Source organism: Amphiura filiformis, chromosome 10, assembly GCF_039555335.1.
Source record: "Amphiura filiformis chromosome 10, Afil_fr2py, whole genome shotgun sequence".
In the NCBI taxonomy this organism is placed as follows: Eukaryota; Metazoa; Echinodermata; class Ophiuroidea; order Amphilepidida; family Amphiuridae; genus Amphiura; species Amphiura filiformis.
The window spans coordinates 67,474,988-67,494,771 of record NC_092637.1 but is presented as its reverse complement, the minus strand read 5'-3'; the positions used below and the strand labels follow the sequence as shown (position 1 = coordinate 67,494,771).

Sequence of the window (19,784 nt, the reverse complement as noted above, 5' to 3'; positions counted from 1 at the left end):
AAGCATGTGAGTGCTAGAGCAAATGTAATGGTCGGCAGAAGAAAGAAGAAAGAACCTGTAAGAAAAAAGACACAGCCGTAGTCAACGGCTGTGTAATTCCAGGTTGCGATTATCCTTAGCTCGTAACGGCTTGAGGCTCCCAGATGTAGTTAATTGTTATGTGCAGATCAGATAGTGTGGGAGGCTTTAGCTGGAGGTCCTGTACCCATCCTAAAAACAGATCATTTAAAAGTACAATAATATCACATGATCCATTAGATTCATTTAGCATGAAAGCAATTATTGTGTTTTATTTGTTTTACTTATTGCTTAACACAATTTAACCATTTAATTACAAATAATGAATTTCTTTTAAGATTTGCAAACTACCTGAACATAATTATGCGCATTTTATAAACTAAATTTGGACTTAACCTTCACATTATTGCACTCACCCGACGACTGTTCTGTAAAACTGTTATTAGAATATTTTTAAATTACATCTTATAATGCTTTAAATTTGTGATAATGATGTCAGAATAAAGATCTCGACTGATTATATAATATTTTGTAGCGTTGGAGTAAGAAAAATTGTACGATCCATTTTGGTCCTTTAACAGGGAAGTGTGTTTGTGTTTACTAATTCTTAAACAGTTCAACTATTTAATTGCAAATTAAGACTTGGAAAATAGTTCAAAATATTTACCTTTTTTTATAGTATTCTAAAAAACACCTACCCGACAATTGACCTTGTAATATTAGATGTGGTAAAACTGTTACTAGAATAAAATACATTTCTTAAAATCATATCATATTATGCTCAACATTATTTTATGAAACTGATGTCAGAAAACAGATTCATAAACGTAATATTTCCTTCATATCGACCAAAATTTCGACTGATTAAATAATAAATATTTGGTATTTGACGCATCGTACTATAATACGGTCTATGGTCACATCACCACCCCCCCCCTCCCCCCTTCATGCAGCTAAGTCTAAAACTCTTCGGGAAACAATTCATTTCAGATATACCGTCACCATCCGTTGCCAATGTGGGAATAGGAGTAGGTTCCGTTGTACTAAGTTGGGACGAGCCTCCGCCAACACTAGACAGCAACCCTCCGAGAAACATCACACTCTATGATGTCACATTAACGCCACAAGATGGCGGGCCGTCACAAACTGTTTACGTTCCTACTGAAGCTGGTACAAATTACACGATTACAGGATTGAAACAAGGAACGATGTATGACATTGAAACCCGTGTAGTCATAGAAACTGAAGGACAAGGAGATCCTGAGCCCTATGATCTTGGAATACCTCCACAGGTTTTTACACCATGTAAGCCATTTTATTCAAAGTCACATTGTATTGAAAAGTTTAGCTTAAAATGATATGTTAACGTGAGATGAGAATGAGATGTGTTATTAGTGATAGAAATAACGACTGTGGAGATATGAGCGATGACGAAAAAGCATGATACCGAACACAGGTAAGGTGATACATACCTCACCACCAATAAAAAAAATAAAAAAATAACAATTAAAACTAGTGGCAAATGGTGGTCATAGACCACAAACTTAGGTGGGGCATGTTGGTGTTGTGGAGGTATCTGACTCCTGCAAAATGTTCCAAAAATGTTCCCTAGTCATGAAGTTTGTTGTCACCGAGTTTTGAGTCATGTACTCCTTACAGATGTCCAGAAAATGCAATTCTAATATTTGACCCCAGATGACCTTTGACCTGACCCCTGCAAGATGTTCCATAATTCCCCCTGGTCATGAGGTTTGTTGTCAACGAGTTTGAGCCCTGTACCTCTTACAGATGTCCAGATAACGCAATTCTAAGATTTGGCCCCAGAATGATGTCCTTTGATCTGACCCCTGCAAAATGTTCCAACATGTTCCCCTTGTCATGAGGTTGTCACCGAGATTGAGCCCCGTACCCCTTACAGATGTCCAGATATTGAAATTCGAAGATTTGACCCCAACTAACCTTTGACCTGACCCCTGCAAAATGTTCCAAAATGTTACTCTTGTCATCAAGTTTATTGTCACTGAGTTTGAGCCCCGTACCCCTTACATATGGCCAGAAAATGCAGCATTTCTAAGATTTGACCTCTGCATGATCTATGACCTGACCCTTGCAAAATGTTCCCCTGGTTGTGAGGTTTGGTGTCACTGAGTTTGAGGAGGAGGGGTCCCAAATATACAAGGGGTCATAAATTTTCGGAAAGAAAAAATACGGGGGGCATACAATTTTGATGACCAAAATGTAGGGAGTCACAAGATGACCACAAAAATAACAAAAAATAATAATGACTGCCCTCATCATGCTATCATTTTCTTCGGATGGGAGGGGGTCCCATATTTAAAAAAAGGCAGTTTCAAGTTTGGTTGAGATCGGCACAAGTGCCTGACACTAGGGCTTGACGAATAATAGGCCACACCCCTCATTGACTCGGGGGGGGGGGCACTTAACACAAATTGCCATACGGGTATGTTCCCGAAAAGACCCCCCTTTTGGATTTCGCAGCTCCGAAAGACCCCTATATTTGACCAAAATAGAGCTCCGAAAGACCCTTGATTTTGATAGTTTCAGCTCTAAAATTCCCCCAAACTTGCTCATTCCTCATATTTCTGGGGGTTTTTTTATGCGATTTTCAACCAGAAAGCCAAGAGAGACCCCTGGTTCTGACTATTCGCAGCTCCATAAGTCCACATTTTTACTTGTTCACAGCTCCAAAATACCCACCACCTCAAAATTGCGGGGAAACATATCCAGCAACCAAATTTTTTTGATGTGCCCCCCCCTCCCCGGGTCATTGTCTTAATAATTTACACCAGGGAAGTGACATAGACCTATAATGGATTTTCATTGATAGGCTTATTAATTATATCGTTTTGGTAGACTAATGCGTGACTTCCAACATGATTCGGTACCATTAAAACGCTCAAACTAATTTTTTGGGTTTTTTTCTTGCTCAAAACAAATTACTGCTGACAATTCTAGCAGCAATTTGTTCTTCTCAATTTTTTAATACTTTTTCAACATTTTACTACTAATTTCACCACATCAGATTTTATCCCTTTGCATCACCATTATTTGCCCATCAACAGGAGCTCAGTGGCAAAGATACTAGAACATCCCCACCTACTTACTATTAACGGCGAAAAAAAAATAAAAAAGTCTTTCCCTTCCATGAGGGTATAAACACATTTTCCAAGTGAAAACTACTCCACTGGATATGCCATTATTTTCACACCAAAGACCCTGGGTCTAGATCGTTCATGCATAGAAACAAGCCTTGTCAATAGTAAGGTCATTGTACCCTGGCTGGATTAGCCAATATTTAGTAAACCTCAATGCTATTTGTCCCTGTCCCACAAAATGGGTACAAATTCAAAAAGACATACTACAAGTATGCCTGCAAAGCCGCGATTTGTTAGCAAATATGTGCAATTTTGGAAAAGACATCATTAAATTTTAGAAACCAAATCAAAAACCAATCTACAAATGTTAGGGGCACTGACTGAAAAGCTATTGAAGTAGCTACAGGAAAGAACAAATACTTGCAACAAGTTATTTTGTCCTTATTTTCAGAGAGCTGGACCAGAGCATTAAATCACTTGAATTGGCTCAACAATTTGAGCATCGTCATGATAATAGCTGCTACAAACAAAAATCAGATGTTAGACATGTTAAAGAATTACAAAAACAAGTTCCACTTTCCTCATAGCAGCTATCCGAGAGGTGCCATCAGTTATTTATGGTTTCTTCACAAGTCCCACTGAGACTGCCCACAATATTAACCCTCACAGGTTCTAACACACACTATTACCACAGAGGAACAGCCTCTAGTAAACAAAGGCAAAACAATTTTCCATGACATCAACTTGGGTTTCATACTTTAACCCTCAATAGCTAGCAATTCAAATGAATACATGAATACAAAAGCCACCTAAGTCCATAGGAAGTGATTTTGAGAGAAAAACCTGTGTATCATTTTAATTCCTTCAGTTAGATTTACCTGGTCAATATGGTAAGTTTTACGTGCAAATGAGTGGATTAACCTGTATTAGGTATGACGATTAGCATTTCAGGGACTTCGTGGGGTTCATTTTAAATTTTGGACTTAGGTGGTTTTTTGAATCATATACAAAGACAACAATGTTAGAATGAGATTACCACTAGTAAGATAATACAAAATAAAGCACACAGGTATGTATAATGTTGATAAGCATTCTGCCATGTAATATAAACCACACACTTTCCTTTATTAAACCCATTTTTTGTTCAAAAGTCACTCTCTAGCAATGAATGTGTTACAAGTGGACTTTTATACATAATGGATTTCAATCAATGTGTTACAAGACTCAAATCATGGAATTGGGTGATTCTTTCATACATGCTATTTTTCACATGCTTAATAGACACAGAGAATGAATTTGAGTTGTTCTTTCATACATATGACAGGCCTATGTATAGCAACAATTTCCCATGCTTAACTCAATTTGGCCAAAGTATGGACTTAGGTGGCTTTTGTATTCATATATTTAATGTGTACACAAAATTTTGTTTGGGGTCTCTAGAGACCCAAACGATATGTGATGCGATCAAACTCGGAAATATTAAATTTCAGTTTCTTATAGGACAGTAAAAAGCATTTACAAAGCTGGATCATGCAGAAAGCCCCATTGAAATTGAACATACAGTAGTAAAGATATGAGCAATTATAGAGCTTACAAAACAAAAGGAAACGAAAGGAAATATTTCCTTTGTTTGGCTATATCTCAAAATCAATATTTCCGAGTTCGGACTGATTTTGCTTGATCGCATCACATATGATTTATAATATTCCTTGTATAGCCTGACCAATTGATCCCTTTTGAGCAACTCAAATGTGACATTCCATAGGCAGAACTGAGAACAGGGAATACCAAATATATAACTTTGTGACCTCCAGTTAGAGAGTATGAGTTTCTTGTACCCACATTGTCACTAGGTTATTCAATGAATATACATATACTAGGCGGTTACCCATATTTCGCGGTTCTCGGCTGTCATAGTTATTGGGTTTTGCAGATCTCAAAATCGTTGACCATGGATGACCTAACAAACGCAAACCTGGGCTTCCTTGGCCAAAGTTACACCCACCGACCAAGTTTGAGCTCCATGAGCAATTTGAAATCTTTGTTTTTTGACCTATGACCTCCCAACCGTAGGTCTGACAAAAAGGTCACAATGGAACTTTTGTTTGTTAGTCCAATTTCCACCTACCCACCAAGTATGAGCTCCATAGGCAATTTGAAATTTTTACCTTTTTTACCTTTGACCTCTTAACCGTAGGTCTGAAGATAAGATCACCGTGGAAACTTTTGTTTGTTAGTCCAAGGTCCACCCACCCACCAAGTTTGAGTTCCAGAGGGGCAATTTGAAATTTTGACCTTTCTTGACCTATGACCTCTTAACCGTAGGTCTGACAAAAAGGTCACCGTGGAAACTTTTGTTTGTTAGTCCAAGGTCCACCCACCTACCAAGTTTGAGATCCACAGGGACAATTGAAAAAATGTTACCTTTCTTGACCTATGACCTCTTAACCGTAGGTATGAAGAAAAGGTCACTGTGGAAACTTTTGTTTGTTAGTCCAAGGTCCACCCACCCACCAAGTTTGAGCTCCATAGGAGCAATTTGAAATTGTTACCTTTCTTGACCTATGACCTCTTAACCGTAGGTATGATGAAAAGGTCACCGTGGAAACTTTTGTTTGTTAGTCCAAAGTCCACCCACCCACTACACCACATTTCGCCATAATGCATTCTAGAAACGCCTGCTGTTAGAATAAGAAAAATTTTAATGCTAATTTATTGCACATTCTAGGGAAGCGTGGTTACCTTTTTAAAATAACCGAGTGAGAGGGTTTTCAAGAAAATATTTTTCCTGTCAAAACTGAAGCATCCTCTGTATAAAAGAAAGTATGAATATTAACTGCATATCATATATAACGATTCGTGATACCCAATTGTGGCACATTTGATGTCGTTCATGAGGCAGAGAATTTTATTTCAATTATATACACGCCAAAATATTTTTTTTAATTGAGCGAGAATGGCGATAGAAAAAACGTTGACAATTTCATGTATAAATGACATTAGACCCAACAAATGATTACTGTTTCGTTTTTATGGTAATCTAATCTTTTATTTCCTGAAATAAAATTATGGGTCTAATGTGGGTTAATTGTATAATTGATGAAAACATCGACGTGTATAAAAGAAGCTACAAGAAAAATGGTAGGCCACGCCACATTGATAATCTATGCTTTTAGTATACGGCGAGTTCGTAGCGCACGTGTGAATCAAAATCGATATTGTCCCGACTATTGTGCGTGTATAGCCTCATTTATACACGTAGTTATCAACAATTGAGCGTTATTAATACACATTAATGTTTTTAAACAAATAAAATTCCAAAATATGTTACGTTTTCTGTTTTTGCTTGTCACTTGGTATGTTGAAGTAATGAAGTTGCGATTATATTCTTAAATTTTCATCATGACACCATCAAGCCTGATAGCCGAGCGGTCTAAGGCGCTGGTGTTATGTCAATATCGTATAGGAGTACATTATAGCGGCTGAGTGCAGCGTGGGTTCGAACCCCGCCGGCGCCTCTGACAAAATAAATTTCATTATTTTTTTTAAATTTCATATTATGTTAGGGAAATGTGGCTGGGAGAATGTATGTATGGCGAAGAGTGGTGTGCCCACCCACCAAGTTTGAGCTCCATAGGGGCAATTTGAAATTTTTACCTTTCTTGACCTTTGACCTCTTAACCGTTGGTCTGACGAAAAGGTCACCGTGGAAACTTTTGTTTGATAGTCCAAGGTCAACACAATGGCATGGTTAGATTTGCCATTTAAAGTATTTGAAATTAGACTTCAATTGAACTTGACCCTGTCCTTGACCTTTGACCTTAAAAAATATAAACTCGTTCTTCCTCATACCAAGCTGCACCCACCCACCAAGTTTGAGCCCCGTATGACCTACGGTGGCCTCACATTAGCAGCCACAGACAGACAGACAGATCTACAGAGAATAGCGTATTATAATATAGATATTGGGGTTCAAGAACTGTGCCCTGATAGATGAGCAAAAGGACATATATGCATTTTCAATTTGTTGCCAGGCGGAATAACAACACAAAGGATTATAAAACCTAGGTGGGGGTGTAAAACCTAGGTGGGGTGTAAACCCCCCACCTAGGTAAAAAATCCCCATTCAATCATACACACTACCGGTAAAACCTGCAGACAGCCGAATATCAAAACCTGGACGAGGACAGTAAGTATGGTATACGAGCTCAAAATAATGATAGGATAATGTCTTGGCTGCCAAAATACAAGACTTATACCACGGGATGATGAATTTCCACAAGTAGGCTTTACGTCCGCCGCTCACCTAGATTCAATTATGATGTTACACTATTACTTATTGTCATCTCTATTCAGAACACTTTGACAACGGTCAGGAGCGTGAGAGTTCATAAGGGCAATGTCGGGTCGATCGTTTACAACAATGCTGGACTTAAGATACATAGTTACCAATGATAATAGAAATCAGGATGTGACAATTGCTCATTAGCACGTGTCCAATTCTTATTTAAAGAGCATACTTATGCTAACACTTTGACTACGGTCAGGAGGGTGAGAGTTCATAAGGGCAATGTCGGGTCGATCGGTTACAACAATACTGGACTTAAGATACATAATTACCAAGGATAATAGAAATCAGGATGTGACAATTGCTCATTAGCACGTGTCCAATTCTTATTTAAAGAGCATACTTATGCTAACACTTTGACTACGGTCAGGAGGGTGAGAGTTAATAAGGGCAATGTCGGGTCGATTGTTTACAACAATGCTGGACTTAAGATACATAATTACCAAGGATAATAAAAACCAGGATGTGACATTATTGCTCATTAGCACGTGTCCAATTCTTATTTAAAGAGCATATTGTTATTAAAATGATTTCCTGACCTTGCTATAGAGAGCTAATAATATCTTGAGCATGACTCAATGTTGTGTTAAGGTTATGCAATGGATTTTTTAAGGCTTGATTCCAGAGGGGTGTAAGTTAAAAATAGAAATAGCCATGCAGAAAAAAATGAACTCAAGCATACTTGGTGTATCAATCTACATGCACAATGACCACGAACCTATGAAACCGTGGCACGTGAGTCATCCTATGTTGCAGGGATAGGGAGGGGGCAACCATGACAGGGTTTCTGCAATTTTCCTATGGTATTTTCTAAATTTTCATAATTTTTATCCTTAGGTGATATCTGTCGTGAAATAAATCAATGCTGCTATAGGCTATAATAGGCCTAGTAGGCCTACCCTGATTATGCAATATATACAACAATAACTACAACAACAATAACAAAACCAACAACCAATATCTAATTTGTAAAAATTATTCATAGGCCTATATAGGCCGCGCCTATTTAGACTAGTAGGCCTATTCCTGAATTATATAATAATAAAAAACCCGGCAAAAACAATCAATCACTGCAGTCAGAAAGAAAGAAACCAACAAGAAAGAAGACAGTGTGATGTGCCCTGAGTAATTTAATTTAATTATTTAACTTTGTTTACAAGCTTAAAGTATTTCATGAGATGGGAAAGCCCCTCATACGTGCAAGATAATGATGTGGAAAGTCATTTTGGAATTCCCCCAAAATTATTGTAAACAAAGTCAGAGCTATGTTTGGAACTTGGAAATCCCCAGTTCATTATTGCACCATCAGGAAAACCCCCAGGAAGTGATGTAATGTGAAAGGTGAATGTGTATAATTAATATTGGGAAATCCCAAGATTGCAGCAATGTTGTGAAAATGTGATTGAAGTAATGGTTTATTAATAGATGATGGGTTTTTGCATGAGTACTGATATAAAAAGTTGGAGGCTTGAATTGGGACTTTACAGAATGCCATGGGAGATTGAGAAACTCCACATGTGTGTGATGGTCTTCGTGCTTCAAAAAAGAAGTACATTTTAACCAGTTTATATAGCCAATAACTGAGCTATTTTAATACAGCAACGAAGAAGACAGCGAACAAACAAATGTGCTCGTCCTCATCAAAGGATTAAAGTTCTTCTGTCGAATTGCTGGAGTTTGCTGGGTTTGTGAAGGCCACGCATCTGTCAAAAAACAGCGGAGCTGTGTTAAAGAAACCTGTTCCCTGGAAAAAGAGTGATTGGTGAAAGAAACACCATTATTGGAGAAAGCAGCGCAAGGAGATATATTGCGGAGAAAGCAGCGCAAGGAGATATATTGCGGAGAAAGCAGCGCAAGAAGATAAGTAATAGGAGCAAGCAGCATCATTTTCGTGTGAGGATTTCATACGCAAGGATATTTATAAACGAAAGTGCACACTGGACTTCGATGGTTTTCGCAGGACAAGTGAATATATTACATCAGTCGTCCAGAATCACCATCAAGAAGACCGCTGGTCAAGTACCGATAGAATATTAACTGATTGTGTGATTTTATTGTAATTGTTGTAATATGTACCAAGCATACTTTGTTTTCAATTAAAGACTTAGATTTTGTTAGCTTAATCAAACAGTGTATTTGTGTTGTGCATTCGTGTGAGTTCGGGTAAAAGGTGATTTTGGCCTTGAGTCAAGTACGACTCGTAACAACAGTAGCTATGTTGCAGCCTCATAAGGCTACGAAGTCTAGCCGTGAACTTGAAATGAGCTCTGATGACCTTGAAATTACTTCGAAAAAAAAAAACACCTTTTCATGAAAAATGGAGGCACTAAGTTTAATAACAATCTAACTAAAGCAAATATTTGACCTTTGATTGACCTCCGATGACCTTGAAATGACCTCCATTATGTTTTGCACATTATCAACATCACATATACTAATTTTAATTCAAATTGATCAAACTTTGGAATTTTACTCCTTTGACCTCTGGTTTACCTCTGGTGACCTTGAAATGACCTCCAATATATTTTAATCATATCAAGAGCACATAATTTTGCTCTTTTATATTGGAAAAAAAAAACCTTTAGAATTTCGTCCCTTTTGACCCCAAAACAGACCCCTTCTTCATGTTTAAGCCAAATTTGATTATGAGCATAATGCTTAGAGCCATTTTGGCATTATTCTGATGATAACATCACTTAATATGCAGTAATTATTGAATACTAAAGCCCGTTTGGCATAATGATGATCCCTTAATGACCTCTGACCACAAATTTGTGAACATCTTATAGACACATGATATAGCCGGTGCATATGTGCAAGTGACGTCATTGTAGGATGTAACATGTAGGAGAAGAAGCATTTTGAAATTTGTTGCCAGAAGAAAGAAGAAGAACTAGAGTCAATATAATCTGGGTACACAGCGAATAGCTATCTGGCAACCATATTTTGACCTTTTGACCCCAAGGTAAACATTACCTTTGGGGTCATAAATATTTTTAACATGTTTAGAATATATATCGTAAGAATCGTTCCTGTTGAATTTGAGCTCGATTGGGCCAATTTTAAACATTTTTTTGCAAATTTGACGTTTTGACCTCCTTAATGACCTTTGACCCCAATATAAGAAAAACCTCATATACACCGAGAAAATGCATTGTTACAGTTTAAATTTAAAAAATCTACTATGCTTAGTTATAGAGATAAAAATTCTTGAAGTTATTTAGCTTAAAACCGGAAATGACGTCTAAATGACCTTTGACCAAAAAAATAAAAATACCGTGCATACATCGGGTAACACTAATGCATATATGAAGGTTATGTCACTCTACGTTTTGAGATAAAAAAAAATAAAAATATTTGATGATTTTTGGTTTTTGACCGGAAGCGACCCCTTAATGACCTTTGACCTCAAAACTGTAGACACCCCAAAGACCCTGGTTGGTAGCAATGTATGTGTGCTAATGACAATACTCTGCTATGTAATTTGTAAAAGCAGTGATTTTTTGAATATTTTTAGCTTTCAGACCGGAAATGACCCCCTTAATGACCTTTGACCCCTTATCTGTGAACACCCTATAGACACCGACCAAAGTCAAGTCACATGACCTAAGCATGTCACCATCACATGTTATTTGTGGAAGAAGATACATTTTATAGTAAAAATGGCATTTTAGCCATTGTGAGCAGGTCAAAGGTCAAATGGAGTTCAATGTCATGTCACATGTGGGGACATGGTCACTTGTGTTTGTGACCAAGTATGGTCAAAATCTGTCAAAGCATAACAGAGCTAGGGCAAAACGTGACAAGTCACGCAAAATGTCACGTTTTGCTAAGAAAAGGGAAAAAATCACGTTTTTGACCATTGCAGCTAGGTCAAAGGTCACAGCCAGGTCAAAGTCAAATGGAAGTTTGCGACTAGCCCAATGGTCATTTGGGTCAAGTATGGTTGAAATCTGCCAATGCCTTGCGGAGCTAGAGCTGGTTGCCAGAAAGAAGAATTGGCAAAAGACAGACTGACGAGCACTGCCGCCACGTATTTTGTTGAAAACCGGAAGTGATCCTATTACCTTTGACCCCGCAAAAATATTACATAAACTGGGTAACCACAATTCTTGTGTGAACATACCGTTACTGTCCCGTGTTTTCCTTAGCTAATAAAAATGTTTGTAGGTATTTCGTTTTATACCGGAAGTGGCCCCTTAATGACCTTTGAATCAAAAAAAAAAAAATACCATATATTTACTATGTAATAACAAGTCATGTGTGAACATACCGTGACTCTGCTATGTTTTTTCTGGCTAATAAAAATGTTGAACATTTTTTATTTTTAATGACCTTTGATCCCCATTCTGTGATGAACTTTTAGACACTGGCCATAGATGATGCATGTGTGCAAGTGACGTCACAGTGCTATGTAATATGTGGAAGATGAAGCATTTTTAGTGAAAATCACGTTTTTGGCCAATGACCTTTGACCGGAGATGATCATGTGACATTTGTGGCACCACCCAGGGGTTCTAGTGACCAACTATGATCAACATGGCTGAAAGCATGTGGCTACGATGGCTGATTATAATGTTGACAGAAAAAAGAAGAAAGAACTAGATGTATTGCATCCCTGTAAGGCTGCGAAGTCCAGCCCTGACCTTGATGTGACATCTGATGACCTTGAAAAGATTTGAAACACAATTGCATTTTCGTGAAAGATGTAGGCCTTAAGTTTAATAACAATCTAGCTTATAAAATAATTTGACCTTTGCTGACCTCTGATGACCTTGAAATGACCCCCATTTTGTTTTAAATCATATAAATATTATATATTCTAACTTAAAGTTAATTAGGAGGAATTATGGAATTTTACCCCTTTTGACCTTTGGTGACCTTGAAATGACCTCCATTATATTTTGAATCATATCGTGATCACATATACTAATTTTCATTCGAATTGGACAAATTTTATAATTTTACCACTTTTGACCCCAAAACATACCGCTCCCCATGTGCAAGCCAAATCTGATTATAACCCTATATGAAGCGCTTTGAACTGCGAAAAAGCGCTATAGAAATATTGTATGTATGTATGTATATGCACTCAATGCTATAGTCATTTTGGCATTATTCTGATGATCACAGCACTTAATATGCAGGAAAAAGTGAACTTTAAGGTGATTTTCAGTAATCAACCCTATTTTACCCCTTCATGACCTTAAACTCAAAATCCGTGTTTACCCTATAGACACCAGCTAATGTCAGTGCATATGCGTCAATCTCATCTCTGTACTATGTTATCTGTAGGAAAAGAAGCATTTTGAAAGTATTTTGTTATATGCAGAAAAAATCCCCTTAATGAACTTTGACCCCAAATCTGTGTTTACCCCATAGACCCCAACTATAGTCGACGCCGATGACCAAGTCTCAGTACGCTACCATGTAATCTGTAAAAGGAGAAGCATTTTTGGTAAAAATCGCATTTTTAGCCATAATTACTCATGCGTGACATTTGACCCCAAATGGGTCATGTCAAATGTAAAGGCTGGGATAGTGGAGCCTTTGCCCAAGTTTGGTTATAATCGGTCAAATAATTAGGGAGCTAGAGCCAATTATGTCAAATGTTGACAGAAAGAAGAAGAACTAGATATGGTTGCGGTCGCCTGCGACCGCGAGCATGCACAACCGCCAGGTATTTTAGAAGGTATTTTGTTTAACACCGGAAGTGACGCCTCATAACCTTTGACCCTAAATAAAAATCAATAATGTAAACGAGATCTGATTGCGTTCGCCTGCGACCGCGAGGATGCACAGCCAGCAGTGACAAATGAGTTATGGCTCCGAATCTGTGAGAACCGGAAGTGATCCCTTAATTACCTTTGACCCCGCAAAAATATTACATAGTACTTAGGATGTCATAAGGAATATTCCTGGTGAATTTTCAGCTTTATCGGAACTTATACATGGATTATGATTTTTTTAAATTTATGATTGACCTTTTGACCCTTTTAATGACCTTTGACCTCAATGAAAATAAAACCTTATATACAACGACAAAATGCATTGTTCCACTTTTAATTAAAAAATTCTACTATGTTTAGTTGTTGAGATAAAAATTCTTGAAGTTATTTAGCTAAAACAGGAAGTTACCCTTAATGACCTTTTGACCCCCAAAATAAAAAAATACCATGCATACACCATGTAACACTAATTCATGTATGATGGGTATATTACTCTGGTTTGTTTACATTTTGAGATAAAAAAATGTAAACTTTTTTGATAATTTTGGTTTTTGACCGGAAGTAACCCCTTAATGACCTTTGACCCCAAAACTGTAGGCATCCTAAAGACCCTAGATAATAGCGATGCATGTGTGCTAATGGCGACTCTCTGCTATGTAATTTGTAAAGACAGTGATTTTTTGAATATTTTTACAAATTTTTCAGACTTTTACCGGAAGTGACCCCTTAATGACCTTTGATTCCAATTTTGTGGTATAACTTTTAGACACTGGCTATAGATGATGCATGTGTGTAAGTGACGTCACGGTGCTATGTAATATGTGGGAGGAGTAGCATTTTAGTGAAAATCCAAGTTTTGGCCATTGACCGGAAGTGGATGACATTTGACCGGAAGTTGATCATGTGACATCTGTGGCACCACCAAACGGTTATACTGACCAAGTATGGTCAACATGCCTGAAAGCATGTGGCTACGATGGCTGATCATAGTGTTGACAGAAGAAAGAAAGAAAGAACTAGATATGGTTGCGGTTGCCTGCGACCGCGAGCATGCACAACCGCCAGGTATTTTAGAAGGTATTTTGTTTAACACCGGAAGTGACGCCTCATAACCATTCCTGGTGAATTTCAGCTTAATCGGAACTTATACATGGATTTTGATTTTTTTTAAATTTATGATTGACCTTTTGACCCCTTAATGACCTTTGACTTCAAAAAAAAAAAAAACCCTTATGTACACCGACACAATGCATTGTTCCAAAAAAAAAAAAAAAATTCTACTATGTTTAGTTGTCGAGATAAAAATTCTTGAAGTTATTTAGCTAAAAACAGGAAGTGACCCCTTAATGACCTTTGACCCCCAAAATAAAAATACCATGCATACATCATGTAACACTAATTCATGTATGATGGGTATATTACTCTGGTTTGTTTACATTTTGAGATAAAAATTTTTGTAACTTTTTTGATAATTTTGGTTTTTGACCGGAAGTAACCCCTTAATGACCTTTGACCCCAAAACTGTAGGCATCCTAAAAACCCTAGCTAGTAGCGATGCATGTGTGCTAATGGCGACTCTCTGCTATGTAATTTGTAAAGACAGTGATTTTTTGAATATTTTGTACAAATTTTTCAGACTTTTACCGGAAGTGACCACTTAATGACCTTTGATTCCAATTTTGTGGTATAACTTTTAGACACTGGCTATAGATGATGCATGTGTGTAAGTGACGTTACGATGCTATGTAATATGTGGAAGAAGTAGCATTTTTAGTGAAAATCCAAGTTTTGGCCATTGACCGGAAGTGGATGACATTTGACCGGAAGTTGATCATGTGACATCTGTGGCACCACCAAACGGTTATACTGACCAAGTATGGTCAACATGCCTGAAAGCATGTGGCTACGATGGCTGATCATAGTGTTGACAGAAGAAAGAAAGAAGAAGAAGAAGAACGCGGTAAAAACAATGCACATCGCCGATGGCGGATGTGCAACTAGAGCAACTGTGCCCTTTGCAAGGGCACAAGGTAAGTTAGGCGGATGACTGTGACGATCTGATCAAGCAGCAACACTGTGCTGGATAGTATTAATTTTAAAAAGCTGGCATTTTGAAAACTTGACCTTTGACCTCTGTATGCCCCCCTTACTGACCTTAAATGAGTTTTAAAATATTTAAAACATGTTAAGAATGTCACAAGGATCATTGCATTTAAATTTCAGCTCAATTGAAGCATTTTAGTAAACTTGACCTTTGACCCCTTTATGACCCCTTAATGACCTTAAATGAATTTTAAAATGTTTTTAAAATGTTAAGAATGTCATAAGGACCATTGCATTGAAATTTCAGCTCAATTGGAGCATTTTTAAAAACTTGACCTTTGACCCCTTTATGACCCCTTAATGACCTTAAATGAATTTTAAAACATTTTTAAATGTTTCAAATGTCATAAGGATCATTGCATTTAAATTTCAGCTCAATTGGAGCATTTTGATAAACTTGACCTTTGACCCCTTTATGGGCCCCTTAATGATATTAAATAAATTTTAAAATATTTGAAACATGTTTAGAATGTCATAAGGATCATTGCATTTAAATTTCAGCTCAATCGGAGCATTTTCGGTTAAAATGACCTTTTTTTTTTTTTTTTACCCCTTGGATGACCTCTGACGTTAAACAACACATAACTTTTGTAGCCAGCTACCCAATACTGCTTGTGACCGAGTTTGGTCGAAATCCGATCAAGGATGTGGCAGAAGAAGCAAATTGTGAGAAAGAAGAAAGAAAGAAAGAAAGAAAGCACAAGAAAGAAATAAGTTAGGCTGCACGCGTATTAATTTTAATAAGACTGTCTCATTAATTGCCGTTTTAATATACCTTGATCGTGGAAAGCTGGCATTTTGAAAACTTGACCTTTGACCTCTATATGACATCCTTAATGACCTTAAATGAATTTTAAAATATTTAAAACATGTAAAGAATGTCATAAGGATCATTGCATTTAAATTTCAGCTCAATTGAAACATTTTGAAAACTTGACCTTTGACCCCTTATTGCCCCTTAATGACCTTAAATGAATTTCACAATATTTTGAACATGTTTAGAATGTCATACGGATCATTGCATTTAAATTTCAGCGCAATTGGAGCATTTTGGAACACTTGACCTTTGACCCCTTTATGACCCCTTAATAGCCTTAAATGAATTTTAAAATGTTTTTAAAATGTTTAGAATGTCATAAGGATCATTGCATTGGAGCATTTTGAAAAAACTTGACCTTTGACCCCTTTATGGCCCCTTAATGACCTTAAATAAATTTTAAAATATTTTAAACATGTTTAGAATGTCATAAGGATCATTGCATTTAAATTTCAGCTCAATCGGAGCATTTTCGGTTAAAATGACCTTTTTTGACCCCTGTGACCTCTTGGATGACCTCTGACGTTAAACAACCCATAACTTTTGTAGCCAGCTACCCAATACTGCTTGTGACTGAGTTTGGTCCAAATCCGATCAAGCATGTGGCAGTAGTAGCAAATTGTGAGAAAGAAGAAAGAAGAAAGAGGAAAGAAAGAAATGGCAAGAAAGAAATAAGTTAGGCTGCACGCCTAACTTAAGAACTAGATATGGTTGCGGTCGCCTGCGACCGCGAGCATGCACAACCGCCAGGTATTTTAGAAGGTATTTTGTTTAACACCGGAAGTGACGCCTCATAACCTTTGACCCTAAATAAAAATCAATAATGTAAAATATGCGGGTAATCGGAACTTATACATGGATTTTGATTTTTTTTAAATTTATGATTGACCTTTTGACCCCTTAATGACCTTTGACTTCAAAAAAAAAAAAAAACCTTATGTACACCGACAAAACGTATTGTTCCAATTTTAATTAAAAAATTCTACTATGTTTAGTTGTCGAGATAAAAATTCTTGAAGTTATTTAGCTAAAAACAGGAAGTGACCCCTTAATGACCTTTGACCCCCAAAATAAAAATACCATGCATACATCAGGTAACACTGATTCATGTATGATGATTATATTACTCTGGTCTGTTTACATTTTGAGATAAAATTTTTTAAACATTTTTGATAATTTTGGTTTTTGACCGGAAGTAACCCCTTAATGACCTTTGACCCCAAAACTGTAGGCATCCTAAAGACCCTAGCTAGTAGCGATGCATGTGTGCTAATGGCGACTCTCTGCTATGTAATTTGTAAAGACAGTGATTTTTGAATATTTTTACAAATTTTTCAGACTTTTACCGGAAGTGACCCCTTAATGACCTTTGATTCCAATTTTGTGGTATAACTTTTAGACACTGGCTATATATGATGCATGTGTGCAAGTGATGTCACGATGCTATGTAATATTTGGAAGAAGAAGCATTTTTAGTGAAAATCACGTTTTTGACCATTGACCGGAAGTGGATGACCATTGACCGGAAATTGATCATGTGACATTTGTAGCAAGTGCCAGTGATGAGTGTGTCTAAGTTTGGTTGAAATCCATGAAAGTATGTCGGAGCTAGAGCAATTTGTAAATTTCAAGAGGGGGGGTCTGCAAGTGTTGACAGAAGAAGAACGAGATCTGATTGGTTGCGGTCACCTGCGACCGCGAGCACAGCCACCAGGCGGTTTTGTTGATAACCGGAAGTGACCCCTTAATAACCTTTGACCCCGCAAAATATTACATACTGCTCAGGATGTCATAAGGAATATTCCTGGTGAATTCCAGCTTAATCGGAATTTATAAATGGATTTTGATTTTTTTTAAATTTATGATTGACCTTTTGACCCCCTTAATGACGTTTGACCTCAATGAAAAAAAACCCTTATGTACACCGACAAAATGCATTGTTCCAATTTTAATTAAAAAATTCTACTTTGTTTAGTTGTCGAGATAAAAATTCTTAAAGTTATTTAGCTAAAAACAGGAAGTGAACCCTTAATGACCTTTGACCCCCAAAATAAAAAATACCGTGCATACATCAGGTAATACCAATTCATGTAGGATGGTTATATTGCTCTGGTCTGTTTACATTTTGAGATAAAATTTTTTTAAATTTTTGATAATTTTGGTTTTTGACCGGAAGTAACCCTTAATGACCTTTGACCCCAAAACTGTAGGCATCCTAAAGACCCTGGCTAGTAGCGATGCATATGTGCTAATGGCGACTCTCTGCTATGTAATTTGTAAAGACAGTGATTTTTGAATATTTTTACAAATTTTTCATACTTTTACCGGAAGTGACCCCTTAATGACCTTTGATCCCAATTCTGTGAAGGACTTTTAGACACTGGTGATAGGCGATGCATGTGTGCAAGTGACGTCATGGTGCTATGTAAAATGTGGAAGAAGAAGCATTTTAGTGAAAATCACGTTTTGGCCACTGACCGGAAGTGAATAACCTTTGACCGGAAATGATCATGTGACATTTGTGGCACCACTCAATGGTCCTAGTGACCAACTTTGATCAACATGGCTGAACGCATGTGGCTACGATGGCTGATTAACATGATGTTGACAGAAGAAGAAAGAAGAACGCGGTAAAAAGAATGCACAGCGCCGATGGCGGCTGTGCAACTAGATATGGTTGCGGTCGCCTGCGACCGCGAGCATGCACAACCGCCAGGTATTTTAGGGGGGGGCTGATGCAAAATAAACTAGATATATTGCATCCTCAGAAGGCTGCGAAGTCCAGCCGTGACCTTGAAGTGACCTCTTATGACCTTGAAAAGATTTGTAACACAATAGCCTTTTCGTGAAAAATGTTGGCATTACGTTTGATAACAATCTATCTAATCAAATAATTTGACCTTTGTTGACCTCTGATGACCTTGAAATGACCTCCAAATCATATCAATATTACATATTCTAATTTAGACTTAAATTGGACGAATTTTGGAATTTGGCCCATTTTGACCTTTGGTTGACCTTTGGTGACCTTGAAATGACCTCCATCATATTTTGAATCATACCGTGATTACATATACTAATTTTCGTTTGAATTGGGCAAATTTCAAAATTTTACCCCTTTTGACCCCAAAACAGACCCCTCCCCATGTTCAAGCCAAATCTGATTATAACCCTATATGCACCCAATGCTATAGTCATTTTGGCATTATTCTGATGATCACAGCACTTAATATGCAGGAAAAAGTGAACTTTAAGGTGATTTTCAGTAATCCACCATATTTTACCCCTTAATGACCTTGAACTCAAAATCCGTGTTTACCCTATAGACACCAGATAATGTCAGTGCATATGTGTTAATCTCATCTCTGTACTATGTAAACTGTAGGAAAGGAAGCATTTTGAAAGTATTTGGTTATGTGCAGAAAAAATCCCCTTAATGACCTTTGACCCCAAATCTGTGTTTACCCTATAGACCCCATTTATAGTCCATGCCGATGACCAAGTCTCATTGCAGTACCATGTAATCTGTAAAAGAAGAAGCATTTTTGGTAAAAATCGTATTTTTACCCAAAATTACTCATGCGTGACATTTGACCCCAAATGGGTCATGTCAAATGTAAAGGCTGGGGTAGTGGAGCCTTTGCCCAAGTTTG

At 37.2% G+C, this 19,784-nt stretch overlaps 1 protein-coding gene across 1 annotated transcript in view; it reads left to right on the top strand.

Annotated features, from left to right (window-relative positions):
• The first annotated feature begins 1,042 nt into the window (after positions 1–1,042).
• LOC140163203 (fibrinogen-like protein A) overlaps positions 1,043–19,784 on the top strand; it is a 60,967-nt gene continuing 42,225 nt past the window's right edge. Inside the window, exon 1 of the mRNA XM_072186602.1 lies at positions 1,043–1,323. Within this exon, the coding sequence (XP_072042703.1) occupies positions 1,227–1,323 (97 nt within the window). The 5' untranslated portion in view covers positions 1,043–1,226. The remainder of the gene's footprint in view (positions 1,324–19,784) is intronic.